Source organism: Eumetopias jubatus, unplaced genomic scaffold, assembly GCF_037043125.1.
Source record: "Eumetopias jubatus isolate StellerSeaLion01/CBP00866 unplaced genomic scaffold, mEumJub1_p1.0 scaffold_9, whole genome shotgun sequence".
NCBI lineage: Eukaryota > Metazoa > Chordata > Mammalia > Carnivora > Otariidae > Eumetopias > Eumetopias jubatus.
Window position 1 is genome coordinate 80313094 of NW_028274815.1, and position 15568 is coordinate 80328661.

Consider the following 15568-nt stretch of genomic DNA (forward strand, 5'->3'; position numbering starts at 1 on the left):
CAAGAATTCATTTTCTACTGGAGCAAAGTGGACTGGTTTCTCCAACCACCTCTGCCATGGCCCCTGAACTCTTTAGCTTTCTGAGCTACACCATGGAAAAAATAAATTGAAAATCAGTAACTTACTTACTGTCAAATCCATTTTTTTATTGAAATATAATTCAAGTGCCATAAAATTCACCATTCTGAAGTTTTTAATACAGCGGTTTTAGTATATCCAAAAGGCTGTGCCACCGTTAACACTAATTTTATCATCTCATAAAGCAGTCACTCCCTATTTCCCCTCCCTCCAAATCCTGACAACCCCTCAACTATTTTCTGTCCCTCTAGATTTGCCTGTTCTAGGCATTTCATACAACTGGAACCATCCAATATGTGGTCTTTGGTTTCTGGCTTCTTTCATTTAGCATCCATATTTTAACAAGTACTTGTGTTTCACTCCACGTTATGGCCAATAATATCTATGGTATGGATATACCACATTTTGCTTAACCATATATCGGTTGATGGGTCTTTTGCATTGTTTCCACTCTTCAGCCATTATGAATAATGCTTCATGTACAGTCCTTTGCAGGGTTTATATACTTTCAGTTCTCTTGGATATATATCTAGGATTAGAATTGCTGGGTCCAGTGGTAATTCAAGTTCAACTTTTTGAGGAACTGCCAAACCGGTTTCTGCAGCAGCTGGACAATTTTAATTTTTTTTAAGATTTTATTTATCTGAGAAGGAGAGCACAAACAAGGGGAGAGGCAGAGGCAGAGGGAGAAGCAGGCTCCCCGCTGAGCAGGGAGCCGGATGCGGGGCTCGATCCCAGGACCCCTGGGATCATGACCTGAGCCAAAGGCAGACACTTAACCAACTGAGCCACCCAGCCACAATTTTATTCTCCCAGCAACAGTGTATGAGGGTTTCAATTTCTCCACATCCCCACATCTGGTTGTGTGTGTGTGTGTGTGTGTGTGTGTGTGTGTGTGTGTGTGGTGTTTATTATAGCCTTCCTAGGGAGTATGAAGCAATTATCTCATTATGGTTTTGATTTGCATTTCCCTAAAGATTAATAGTGTTCAGCTTTTCATGAACTTATTGGCCATTTGTATATCTTCTTTAGAGAAATGTCTATTCAAATCCTTTGTCCATTGTTTAATTGGATTATCTATCTTTTTGTTGTCGAGTTGTAAGAGTTCTTCATATATTCTGGATACTAGACCCTCATCAGATATATAATTTGCAAATATTTCCCCCCGTTCTGTGGGTTGCCTTTCACTTTTTTACTGATGTCTTTTGACACACAAAAGTTTCCAAGTTTGAAGTCCAATTATCTTTTTTTGTTGTCGTTGGTTGTGTGTGTCTTAGGTATCTTATCTAAGAAACTATGGTCTAATCTAAGGATATGAACATTTACATCACCTATGTTTTCTTCTAAGAGTTTTATAGTTTTAAGCCATAGATTAAGCATCATGCATATAAGCTACAGGGTTAGCATTTAGGCATATGATCCATTTTGAGTTATTTTTTGTATATGGAGTAAGATAGGGAGTTGAAATTCATCCTTTTGCATGTGTATATCCAGTTATCCCAACATTCCTTTCTTTTTTAAAAACGTTTTAATACTTACAGAAAATACACAAATAATAACTGTACAATTGAGTTTCTTATCACACTGTATATTAGTAAACACAGCTAGGAAACCAACACACAGGTCAATAAATACAAGCTTCCCCAATAGATGCCCCTTCCTTCCTATTACCTCTGCTTTCCCCAGAAGTAATCTCTCTTTTGACTTCTAATACTAGAGTTTGGCTATTGGGACTTATTCAGATGGAATCATAGATCATAAACATGATGTTTATGAGGTTAATCTGTGTTTTTCCAGTGTTCTGGCTTGTTCATTTTCATTGGTATATAGTATTCCATTATATGAAGTTACCACTTGAATCTATCCTTGAACTTATGTCTTTCTCAAACTTAAGAAATATAAGAAAGACTTATGTCTTTCTCTTTTACTTTTTTCCTTTAAACCCTTTTACCTCTTAGCACTGACCACCCTGCCCCACTGCTCACCTATGGGTGGTACAAAAAAAATTGGAGAAGAATTAAGAGGGTTCAGTAGATGTTAACAAGCAAGAAGAGCAGAATTCTTTTTTTTTTTTCCTCACCATGACACCAAACATAATAAAGTCAGAAATGTCAGGTTACTGAGGAGATAATTACGATTATTCTGTGCTCACAGTGATACTTCTCTTTCACTGAATGTTTTCCTAGACAAGATGATTTCATGGAAGAGGGCACAGCTAGGACATTAGAAAGTTTCGTTATACTTGCTATTCTTTTATTATTTCTTTAATAATTGTATATACCTATTAAAAAGATGACAGTAATGATATATCCTCCTTCTTTTTCTTCCAAAGCTGCCCAGGGGAGTGTAGAGAATATGTTAATTGCTTTTGTTAAAAGTCAGGGAAGAACAATCAAGCAGGATTGGAATAAAGTGTTGCCGCAGTATTCAATTGCCCCAATAATTTAATCAGAACGGTTATGTTTCCTAAATAATGATTTGGCTAAGTGAAATAGCAGGTTGGTGCGATTACCAAGATATTTTGCACAAATTACTCAAACTAGGTCAGTGCCACTGAGAAGCAGGACAGCTGTTAAATAGGACAGCTGGGATCAAGTTCATCAGTGTGACATTTATGCTGGGCTCTGTCCGCTGCAGAATTACAGAATTGTCAAATTGGGACCTGGAAAGAATCAGTTAGCAGAAATGCAGCCTCCTAACACCAGGAGTGCCCATCTCCAGCTCACCTTTTTTATAAGACTAAGGCCTACTTTGCACAGCCCCCTTAAATGCAACCCTCCCTGATCACCTGCAGATCTCACTCATCCTCTGTGATTTTATATTCCAAAGAAAGCAGAAAATTCATGGTAGATTTTATGGAGAAATACCGCAGTGGGCCAAAATTTGGATTAAATCAAAAAAATAAAAACAAACAATAACTTCCGTTATAATCCAAATGGACATGAACTCCACAAGCATCCGCAGTAGGGCAGAGAACAACATGGTCAGCATTTATTCAGGGCTCCCCATGAGTCAGACAGGCATTGTTCTAAGGACTCTTGTATAGGAACACATGTGAACTTCACAGCAGCTCCCCTGAGTTAATATTATTTCACAGATGAAACAACCAAGGCACAGAGATGTTAGGCCACTCACCCAAGTCAGACAGCCAGGGAGAATCTATACAGGGCAGTCTGCTTCCAGATCCCAGGTTTTTAATACTACACCATGCTGTTTTTCCACAAGGCATAATTCATGGAGCTCTTGGGGATATTTGTATTACTGTTCTGTAGCTGCCCATTAGTGTAGCCATTTAGCCTACTGGTTCTCAACCTTGGCCACCCATTAGAATCACCTGGAGAGTTTTAAAAATACATATAACTGGGTCACACCTCAGAGATCAATAAATCAGAATATCTAGGGGTGGAACCCCAGTGGTGAGCTGGAGCTGGCTCATCCTGACTTGCAAAAGATGATTGTTAAATTTTCAGGAGTTTTGCAAGCCAGTTGACAGCTTAAAATTAGCCACTGTGTGAGTATTTACACCACAGAAATGGGAAAGCACTATAAATCAGGGCCTTTTTTTTTCTTTTTCTTTTTCTTTTTTATTCTTTCTTTCTTTTTTTTTTTTTTTTTTTTTCCTTTAGGGAGGGAAAGCCTTTTACCAGCACACCACTGGGTGAGGCACAAGCATCTGTATTTTTAGAATTTCCGGGGTGATTCCAATGTGCAGCCAGGGTAAAGCACTGTGGATTTAGACATGCTTTCTGCCTTCATGAAACAGGAAGACCACATGATAAGCAAGAAAAGATGATTAAGTCTAGGTAGTCATTATAATTCTTTATGATGACTTTTTCCTCAATAATTGTTCAAGCATCCCCTTTTTCTCAGCTTGGAAGGCAAATCTTGATCCTGGAATGGATACATATTCTTTTTGAAGGAATCCAAATCAAAATGAGAACCTGACCATGTTTCTTCGTAGGTAAATTTTATGTCATCAGTGTCTAAGAGATAAATCCCTGAATTATGTAAATAACAAAGTGTATTGCACGTCTTTATCCACATCCATCTAAATGTTACTTCTACAGGACCAGGCTGACCTGCAATGCTTTCCTCTTCTTATGTGAATCTCAAGCTGATTTCATGTGATTTTCTTCCAACATCAAATCATATTCCTCTTTCATGCCCCTTCATTTTGTCTGCCTTAGTGGATAGGGACTAGGGGCTTGCGGAGAAGCTGAACACGAAGAGAAATGTGTCTGGTGGACAGGATAATATTAACCCAGCTTAGTAGAGACTTTCTGCCCCATTTCCCAGACTTTTCTTTGACCACACATAACCCAGAGACATACTGCTCCTTGTTCACACCTACCAGGAACAATTGGGAGGTGAGCACTCTAGGGCACAACTGCAATTTACACTACAGTAGAATTTTGGGGTTCAGCTGTTAATTGTAATGTTTTTCTTCAAAAAAGAAATGATTCCAGGTGGTTTTGCTTCCCTTGCTATTTAGAAACTGCCATCACCACATCTCTTTGCTGACCCTGCCCTGTCACTTGTAGCTTATGATATTGGTCACATCAAATGCCAGTGGATGAGAGTTTCACCCTCTCTTCCTTGCCTCGGCTGGCACCCCAGAATGAACACTGGCCCAGAACTACCTCTGCTTCCCAGGATGCATTTCACGTTGTGCAGCCTCTGGCCACCGTGGTGGCAACAGCTTGTTCTTTCCAAAATCTTGGAGGAAGAAACCATCCCAGTAGCATCACAAAAATAATCCCTAAAGAAACCTCTTACTAGATAAAGTGGGGCAAAATGTTGGTTAAGATGAAGGATCAAGGGCGCCTGGGTGGCTCAGTCGGTTAAGGGTCTGCCTTCGGCTCAGGTCATGATCGAGCCCCGCATCAGGCTCCCTCCTCAGGGGAGAGCCTGCTTCTCCCTCTGCCTCTCCCTCTGTCTGCTGCTCAGCCTGCTTGTACTCTCTCTCTTTGTATCAAATAAATAAATAAAATCTTAAAAAAAAAAAAAGATGGAGGATCAACTGAAGGAAAAACAAATATATCTGATACAGCATTTGAGCTATCTCTAATAATCTTATCAGAGACATTTTAGTAATTAAAACAAAATACACTTTCAAAAATGCAAAAGAACTCGAGTATTTAAGGAGTCCTGTGTGTTCCAATGACTATTGAATTTACAAACATGAATAACATCTTCAGTACAAGGTAGAACAGAAACAAGCAAACTATAGATCAATCCAGAAAAGGTTTGAGATTCTGGCTTTAAAAGCAACTAAATAAACATGTATTTGTCTGACACATTGTACTTCAGTATCTGGAACTGCTGAAAAATACATGACATTCTGCCTAGACACAGGAGGTTATTTACTACAAGCCTAAGGTGTGTCTGGAATTTTTGAAAATCCCAGATTTCTAAAGTGTTCTGCTTTGCCTTGACCCTGAAGAGGCAGCTTAGGGCTGTGTCCCACCGCCCCTGTCTTTGTTCCCATTGCCTTGATAGGTGGCGACTGCCTAACTCCCAACTGCTTTGTCATGGGGAAATTCAAGGGCATTGTGCTCCTGCTACTGGCAAGCACTATGGCCACACAGAGAGCGGAGGACTCTTCTCCGGAAGCCTCATTAAAAGGGTGTGAAAACATCCAGAGCCGCCTTTAAGCCCATTACATCCAAAGCTCAGGGTAACCTATTTCCTTATCCGGGCTTCTTTTAATTTCAACAACACAGAAGTTTACACAAAATTACATAGAAATAAATGTGCTTCATTTGTTAATTCTAATTCCAAGGTGCCTTTGACTATAACCGTTTATTTATGGTTTTTTTTTTTTTTTAGAAGTCTCAGCGCAAACGGAAATCTGTGATATTCAGCAGGACTGGAAGCCTTCATTCCTCAGTAATGAAGAATTCACCCAGCTGATGTTGGAGGTGAAATGCACTTTCAAATTAGCTTAATTCGTTGCAAATCAAAATGTAGCTGCTTGTTCTAGATAAGACCTAGTGCCCAAAGTAAACAACTGCCCTTGACCCTGGAAAGAGGTCTTGAAACAGACACCCCTTGAAGCCCTGCGTGCTATTGCTTATTTTTTGGCTAGAGTTTGGCAGTATAAGCAAGAATCCCGAAACTGGATGTGAGTGTGTGCAGGGCAAGCCCGCTCATGGTCTCCCAACTAGAGGACACCCAGTGGGGGATCTGGGGAGGGACAAGGGTGCAGGTAGGTAGAAGGAGGGGAAGGAGGGAGGAAATCAGAGTCTCCTCTTTAGAAGGCGGTGATTATATGATTATGTGTTTCCCTTAGTAGAACACATTTTGAAAACAAAAGTCTTTTAAAGTTAGGCTTTTAACTTGAGCTCATATTACATCAACATAGCACGTGGGTGTCTCCCGTAAGTGACCCTGTGCCTCCCCACCCAGCACACGCCCTTTCTGGGCTGAGAAAGATGCTCACATTTCTTCCTCTAGAAAGTTAGGTGCCCACACCCATCTTCAGGGCTAAATTTGTGGAAATCTGGCCAGTGGCCTTCTTCAGTGTCCTGTGTTTACATTTGGGTGAAACTCATCTGTACAGATGAGGATGGGTCTCTACAAAAACATGTGGCAGGGTGCTCTGACGTCTCAACTGGGGATTAGGCTGGGAGTGTATGGACATGACAGTGGAGGGAGAGAAGGCTCCAGACGTGGCATGTCTGGGCCCTTGACTTAGAAGAGGAAACCAAGACAAATGAGTTCAGCGAAAGGAAGTTAGACGCTGGCTACATGTCAGTGGTTCCTGGCAGGGTTTTTGGAGAGTGGCTTCTTTCTATATCTCATCTTAGGTGCGTGTATAAGACTGATGTAAACTTTAATTTACATAGATTAACTATGCAGAAAACAGAAAGTACTGGAGTAAGAAAATGCCAGAATGAAGATGTCCAAATATTATGAAATATAAGCGCATTAATGAACATTTGCATAAAATGAAAGATACTTAAATCTACATGTGAACTATATTTAAAGAAAATACAGAACTTTCTCCAGAAGCAATGCATTTTAAGTATGTTAAATTTAGACCAGCTTGTGAAATATAATGTTGAATTAATGCATCATTATGCTACTTTACATAAACCGTTTTATCTTTTAATTCTTAGGGACAGTAGTTAAAACGCATAACCCTACAGCACCCAGCCTCTTTTTAAGAGCCTGTAGCACATCTTTCTTCCCTCCCCTCCCCCACTGAGTTTCAAGATATCAAAAGTGTCTGAGGAAACAAGACTTTTAGAAAGTTAAAAATGGATACATATTTGGGCTGAAAGGCAGGACTGAGATTCGGGAGACTGGAATTTCTAGAAAAAGAAGATTTTAGATTTGTATGTATATTCTTTCTGCACGTTCCCCGGCTCCCAGTATAGACTCCTTGAAGCAAATCTGAAGGAATTGTGCCTGATGAGTGAATTAAGCCTGAAGTTAATCCTGTGCAACAAGCAGGCCTTCTGGGCAAATTGCAGCTTTGAGGAGCCTGGGAAACCCACCCACTAGTGCTTCTGATTTATCTCTGACTGTTCTAAGCTTCTGTTCCAACCTGTTGCCCTTCAGGAGACACAGACCTGGCCATGAGTTAACCGCACCTCCGGTATCTTCTCCCGGATGGCCTGGCCGCCACAGGGCCCCCAGAGGATGAGGTTGTCACCATTTGCCACTAGTCTTCTTCTTGCTCGTGCGTGTCCCTTTCCAGCCACACAGCCTCTCCTTTTCCAGAGCCGTTTCAGGGACTGTGAGGAATTCAGATGCCATGTCTTGGTAACCGTGAAGTTCCGTTTTAAATCGGGACAGAACCCATCAGGCCCCAGGGTGCTGCACCACTGGTGCCCTCTTGATGTGAGTCCCAACTCCTCCCCTCTCCTCTCAGAAAGGCCCCAGCCCAGTGCACACAGTCGTGGGGTTTGAAAGAACAAAAGTGCCTTGGTTGCAGAACCCCCAGGCAGGTACCGTGTAAGCCGACGTAGATGCTGGCTACGAGCCCGTGAGCACATCGACTCGGACGAAGGGGCAGCAGCTCTTGCCGACTGGTCCCTAGGGAGTTTGTAACATTTCTTCTGAATTGTATTCAGCAATCTTTTCTCTTAGCCCAGAGGTTGTCCCCGGGAACACAGGAAGCATCAGAATCAGGAGTTGGCAGAAAGGGGTGTTTTCATTCCCTTCTGGTGTGTGGCAGGTATAAAATTGGGGCCGTTGGGGCATTTTGGCGTCCCTGGAGCTGCCGTCACAGTCACCTTTACTTTGCGACTTTGCAGTCAGTCTGCTGAGTCCCTCAGATCGGGCTGATGGGACCCACTAAAACCCGGCAAGTGTGCTCCAAGCAGTGACTCAGCACACCTCTTGTGCATTTAATGGAAGACGCCAATAAGCTGATGAAAGTTATCTCCCATCTGTAAATACCTTCAGCTTTTTAACACCCACATGCTTTAGAAATCCAAGAGGGGCTTGGGCTCACAGCGCAAGAAGATCGTTTGGACTTCTTCTCTTTTCCCAGTATGCTGCCCTGCTTTTTCCAAAAGGTCCCACTGCCCTCTTCAACAGTGCCCCCACCTCTTAAAGCTCACCTCTAGGAGTGCCACAAATAGAACTGAAAAAAAAAACATTAGGAAAAGAAGCAAAAGGTACCAGGATGTACCTCTGGGTTCACCATGGCCCATAAATCTTATTTGGGATTTCTCAGCCTCGGCCCTATTGACACCTTCGTTGTTATGGGGGTGTCCTGTGCATTGTAGGATGTTTCAAAGCATCTTTGGCCTCTACCCACTAGATGCCAACAGCACCCACCCCAGTAGTGACCACCAAAAATGTCTGCTGCCATTGCTTAGATGTCTCCCAACAGGTGTGAGGGGAGAGGGGGCAAAGCTGCCCCCAGTTGAAAACCACTGATGTAACCCAAAAGGATGAGGTCCTCTTAAGAAACATGCTTTAATCTATTTTTCAGTCTTGAATCCTGCAATATGTGAGTATAAAATAATAAATGACCCTAGTGTTCATTTTCCTGGTGAAGAGAGCTCTCTCCCATCCTGGCACGGTACCCTCCATGCCCAGTTAGTGGACCGTTTCCAGTTCCTGTTGCAGTGCACCTAGCTGCACCCTCCTAACTGAACGAATTAATGCCCCTATGACCGTGCAGACTTCTAGTAACACCCTGAGAGGAACTAGCCGAGTGCATACAAAATGTTTCCAGAACTTTCTAAGCACATATTTCAGTGTGGCTTTTTTTTTTTTCCTTTAAAGAGGAAACATTTTCACATTCGAGGAAGATGCTATTTCAAAGATGCAGTCAGTACAAAGTGATAGGTTTACAGTAACAGTCCACCTGAGCATATTACTCCCTCAGAGACTCATTTTCCAATGAGATGGGCTTGTCTTAGTCTTTTCCTTCTATTTGGGGCACCCGTATATCCCGTTGCCAGGATGACCCCATTCAGTGCTGAATTTCACAGTCTGAATTTTAGAAATCAACTTTCAGTTGTGTCTTATGAAAGCATTGTGAGCATCCAATAAGGAATCTAAAAACAAAACAGCAGAAGTGTGAGAAAACATTAACAGCCTGCATCCTTTCTTTTCTATCAGAAGCACCTAGAGTAGCGTGCCTCACATACAGTAGACACTTAGCAAGTAATGCGAAGGTTCTTGACAAACAGTTCCTTCGGGAAGCATTCCTCCTGTGGCAATGAATGTAGGCAGAGGTCGACCCTGACCGACAGTTGTTAATGCACCTGTTAGGTCCGATACCTTCCGGTCCATGTTTACCGCTGAACTCAAAGCGATATTGGGGATCAGGGGATGGGAACCATAAAATATCATCTTTTTAATGGTAACTGTGATGTTTCTGGTCCAGCCCAATGGGATGCTTACCATTAAAAAACTACTTAGGTAATTCCCATGGCTAAATTGAATTTTAGGATACCAAGAGGTCAGATTTTCCAGGGGGCCCTTTAGTGCTTTAGCAAGCCCTTTGCCTGGGCTAGACGAAGTCTGCATATGAAACCATCCTGTGTGCTAGGCTGAAAAGTGCAGTGAGGTTATTTGTGGACATATTCTAAGAATTACAAAATAAATTCAGTGTCATAATAGGGGATCCTTTGCTTCAGTGACATCCTCCTCCATAAAAGCGCCACTAAGGAGCCTTCCGCTGTTGGGTTCTCTGCAGGCACTGGACGGCTTCATTATTGCAGTGACAACGGACGGCAGCATCCTGTATGTTTCTGACAGTATCACACCTCTCCTTGGGCACTTACCAGTAAGTTTCTGCTCTGCTGGCCTTTGCCAGTCCACATTATCGTCTTCCCTTGAGAACCATTCAGATCTCACATTGGGGGTGATGTAGGTCTGAGGGGGGTCTGGGTGTAAGGAGGGTTAAGGAGTGTCCTCAACAAGGCTGAGGCCAGAGTCCTGGTGGGGGCGGGGCTTCTAGAGGAAGGGCAGGTGCAGGAAGATGCTGTTCTAGAACAAACAAGGCACCCAGATCTCGACATGGCAAAACCTGGCAGGGGGGATGTGGGTGCAGGTCCTTACCCTTCTGTGCCCCAGAAACCACACAGGAGCTGAGCTGACGACAGAATCCTAGCACAGTTAGCAGATCTTAGAGCCTGAACAGAGGCTTATGTATATCCTACAAAGGGAAAAGCCGACCTCCCAGGTCAACTGAGAGCTGGTGGAGGAACGCGCGGCAGATGGCTTGAGATGGGACGTGGTTTGGGGACATGTCTGAGATTGCAAGTAGGTGGTGACACTTAATGGTAATAAAGGATCTGTGACAGGGGTGATGGGGGTGGTGGTGGGGGGAGAGTTGAAATATTCTGGGAAGATGTGTTTGTTTGGACCAGGGAGGCCTTGGGGAATGGGGAGGGTGTAGGCAGGATGACAAGCTCTGCTGTCCCAGGGACTCCAGATGGAGGCTCAGAGGCGGGCTGGGTGCTGCTTGACAAAGGCCCTCCTAGATGCTCCTCCCTCCCCTTCTTCCTCCCTCCTTCCCTCCCTTCTCCCCTCTCTGCCTCTCCTCCCTCCTTCTCCTCCTCTCTGCCTAAGCCTGCCTGGTGCCCTGGTAACCCTCAGTCAGAAGGACCCGGCTCACCAAGCAGCACCTGGCTGGTAGACAGTCCACCTCTGGGGATCCCTCAAAGGCATTTGGCCAGCCTTCCATTTCCTGCCACACCTTATTTATTCCTACAGACTGTGACTTTGAATGACAGTTCTACCAGCGGCATCCTGATGGGGATAAAGCCTCCTGTCTTCTCCCTCCTCCCCACAAGCTCTGTCAAACCACCTAACCCCACCACTCCCCACTCCCAGAACAACTTCCCTTGGTTCCTGTACAAAGGAAATCCTGGGCCAGGAAGACACCGGAGGACCATGGCCCCCTCTCCTTAGCTGCACCTGCCGGGGGAGAGTGCAGCCTTGTTTCGTGAGCAGCTCGCCTTCCTTGGGGTGATGAGCCCAGCTTTGCTACTGGCCCAAGGTTCCATATTTTCCTGGGTTACCCTTTTCCTCAGAAGCTACTCCCCATCACATCGTTTCTGCAAACGATGCAGCTCAGAGTCACCGTCCACATTCTTCCTTTGCTGGTCACTGTGCGGTATAGCCCAAAAAAGCAGTTTTTACCCTGCTAGGCAGATGCCTTTGCATTACCCCATTGTTTGTCTAACCTTTGTGTTTCGGTCCACCCCCTGCACCGTCTCCAAGGTGCATTAGGTTTGGGGCATTCTCTCTCCTCTTGACTGCTGTCAGAGAGGCTGGTTCTCAGCCCCGAGGAGGCAAGAGTGCAGTTTCACCTTGGTTTTATCTGAGGCCAGAATAGTGATGAGGCTGATACAGGTAACACAGAAGTGACCCCATCAAATCAGCCTGGCTTCTTCGGGCTGACCTGAGGGGGCTGAGGAAAGAAGAAGCAATGGGGTGCTTCGTTGGAGGGGTTTGTGTTTTGTCTTGAATGGACAGGATTGAACCATGACAGGCGCTGATTGAAAGCAATAACACGGAGCCTCCTTAATGACCCAGGAATGAGATTCAAGAGCCCAGAGCTGTTTGAGCAAACAGGATTTGCACTGTTGTGCTTTATGCTCTTGTAATTATCTGATGACCCAGTTGCTATACATGGCAGAAGGGACTTGGAAAGTGAGTCTGGAATTCTGCTTTGAAATTACAGAGCAATTTAGGACCACCTTTGTGAATTATTTTCTAACTCTGGAAGGAGCAGAAACAATCCCATCTCTACTTATCAGTGCTAGATCCGTATGAATCATGAGTGTCTGTATATAGACCCACACCCAGAAACACATAGAGTCAACCCTTAAGCTCTCCAGTGGAGGTGAGCCCAGGATGGACAATCCCCAAATTTAACTTCCATTTACTTCTAACTCGTATTATCTGGTTTTTACCAAGAGCACTGCCTGCTTTTCCTTTTTTGCTTAGCATTCACTTTCATCTTTGTTCTCTTGCAAGGACAGGAGCTTCCCTGGTGCCAATCAGTAGCCAGCTGGTTGAGCAGAGGAGCCCATCCAGGAGTAATACCTCTATCACCTCTACTTTACAAAGGAGGAGACCCAAGGTGGCCCAGCCAGTGAGGGCAGAGCCGGGCTTAAACCAGGTGCAACTGCCCGCAGAGCCCAAGCTCCTTACCACTCTGCTCTGGTATCTTCCTGATGCCAAGGATTTGGGTTGCTATCCAGGAATTCTGCTTTTGTTTTAATGCACTTCAGTTTGGACTTCCCTCTTACTAAGCATGAGCCCAGGACTTGTCCATGGATGATGCAACCATTGAAAAGTCCCATGTGAGATTATTTTTCCTTAAAGGTTTGCTGTTTTGTTCAGAGATTTCACCTGTTAAACCGTTAGAGACTAATAGAGAAGCAGCTTAACATTTATTGAGCACTCACAATGTACCAAGCGCCATTAAGAGTCCCTTACGTGAGTTCATGGATGTAAAGCACTTAGAATAGTAGCTAGCACAGAACTAGAGCTAAATCACATTTGCTGTCCTTACAATGGAGAATTACAATTCTTAGGAAGAGAGGATGGGGAACTGAAGGGCGGTGGTCAGTCTTCTTGGGACAGGTGGCCATTGAAGCAAGGCACGTCCAACAGAGATGCAGTGTGGGCAGGGGCAGGGCCCATGGGCCCCAGCAGCCGTGCCCCCTGTTTGTATCAGAGGCTGGCATACCAGGGGTTGGGTCCCACTGCCCCTTGTGGGGCCTGGGATTGGAAGCCCATTGGTGATTGGGAAGGTTGGGGGATAAGCAGCAAGAATTCCTTTCTTCTTTTGAGACTGTCAGGCTTACTTGTCTCTCTGTTTCCTTCCTACTACTAGAAACTCAGACATGGCAGAAGCTCACATGATAGATTTTTGTACAGCAATATTCTGATGCAATATTCTAGAGCTTTCTTTCCCAATTTGATAGAAAAAAGAAAACAGCTCAAAGCAGGAAATGGTTTTAAGACAAAGTCAAAGCTTTCCTGTGGTGGTGACACCAGCACATTTTGGTGTCTAGAATTAACACAGGCAGTCAAAGAAGCAATGTGGGCATGACGGATGAGCATGCTGATGGAGGACCAAGGGCTAAAGGGAGATTCTGGGATGAAAACCTTCCAGGAAAGATCTAAGGGACTAAGTCACATGCCTCCGACGGAATTGGGAAAGAATATGGCTGAGGCAGAACCAAATGAGAGACCCAAAGTAGGCATAAACTGTATTTCCTTTTTGGACTTTTGTTTGAGTTTCTAAAGAATCTAACTTCCCAGATTGCTGGGTTTTTTTGTTTTTTTTTTTTAAAGATTTTATTTATTTATTTGACAGAGAGATAGAGTACAGGTAGGCAGAGAGGCAGGCAGAGGGAGAGGGAGAAGCAGGCTCTCCGCTGAGCAGGGAGCCCGATGTGGGGCTCGATCCCAGGACCCTGGGATCATGACCTGAGCCGAAGGCAGACGCTTAACCGACTGAGCCACCCAGGCGCCCCCAGATTGCTGTTTTGATTTGTTAATGATTGCAGTGTTTGCTTAATGGGCTGGACCATGCTACCCATCCATATGGCAGAGGTCCTGTCTTCAGGCCTGAGCACAGACCCGACGTGCCTAAGTGTTCATTGAGTGAGGGGCTGAGTTCAGAAACGGGGCTGCTAACCTCGAGAGCAATGCAAACAGCTCGGCAGGAGTGGGAGGTGCCTTCAAAGGGAGAAATATGGGCACGGACAGTACCACCTCCCCAAAGGAAAATCATCTAAGGCACAAGTGCTTATAAATGTGGAGAAATCTACAGGCCAAAAACTACTTCCATGGAATGCTGGTTCTCCCAGTGAAAGCTCCAGAAAGCAGTGCAAGATGAAAGTAGAATAAAGGGCCAAGTTCCCATGGCAAGGGTCACAGCAGGGAGAGGAGGTTGCAGAAAAGGAAAGACAGAGCCCCTGGCTTACATTACCACACAACACAGCAGCAAGTCCATGAAACACCTCCCAGGAGACATCGCTCTGCCCTTCCTTCCCTGGCCTGCCCCTCACCTGCTGGAAGAACCCGCCTGATCCCGGGCATCTGATCAGAGATGGCTCTGGGTGGGGGCCGAGCTGGGGGTCGCTGTGTCTAGGAGGGCTGTGGCAGGTGTGGCTGCATGCAGCTCAGAGCTGGTCACAGGTTAAAAGAGTCCAGGTCACCAGTTAGGTTTGGTTTATTTATTTTATTTTAAAGATTTTATTTATTTATTTGAGAGAGAGACAGAGCACAAGCAGGGGGATCGGCAGGCAGAGAGAGGAGCAGACTCCCTGCTAAGCAGGGAGCCTGATGCGGGGCTCAATCCCAGGACCCTGAGATCATGACCTGAGCTGAAGGCAGCTGCTTAACTGACTGAGCCACCCAAGTGTCCCGATTTTTTTCTACTTTAATGTGCCTTTTGATTTTTATAAAGCATGCATACAGAAGTATATATAAAACATACATTCGATGTTTAAATTCATGATAAAATGAGCACAAACATACAGGTAGCTGTCACTGAGGTGAAGAAACAGAATATGTCTGGGAACCATAGAAGCTCCCGTGTATTTTTTTCCCATCACACACCCCCACCTCCCAACCAGAGATGACCATTTTCCTGGCTTTTAAGATCGTTGCTTCCTTGGTTTTCTTTGTACTTCTACCAACTTTTGATTTGTCACTCAACAATATGATTTAGTATTCCCTTCTGGTTAACTTTAGGAAAATGGGAAATGGACTCCTCTTGCTCAACGTTGTTTGTGAGATCCATCCATCTCACACCGTTAGTAGTGGCAGTCACGGGTTTAGGTCGTTGCTGCCTAGTATTCCATTGGAGGAATGTGCTAACATTTCTGCATCCGTTCCTGGTTGGAACCCTTGGAAGGTGCTTTGGTGAACATGCTGCATATGTTTCCTGATGAACATTGGCAAGCATGCCGTAGAGAACTTAGGTGTAGCATGGCCGGATTGGAGAGTAGGTGCACCTTCACGGGTACCAGATGACACCAGGTGGTTAACA

General features: G+C 44.5%; 1 protein-coding gene across 3 annotated transcripts in view; it reads left to right on the forward strand.

Annotated features, from left to right (window-relative positions):
• NPAS2 (neuronal PAS domain protein 2) overlaps positions 1-15568 on the forward strand; it is a 151583-nt gene that overhangs the window by 88960 nt on the left and 47055 nt on the right. For 2 of the 3 annotated variants that reach the window (XM_028104080.1, XM_028104081.1), the window contains exons 4-5: positions 5908-5999; positions 10244-10333. In XM_028104080.1, coding sequence (XP_027959881.1) covers positions 5908-5999; positions 10244-10333 — 182 coding nt within the window. Of the gene's footprint in view, positions 1-5907; positions 6000-10243; positions 10334-10770; positions 10813-15568 lie in introns of those variants that run through there. The other variant, XM_028104082.2, reaches the window with a different exon arrangement.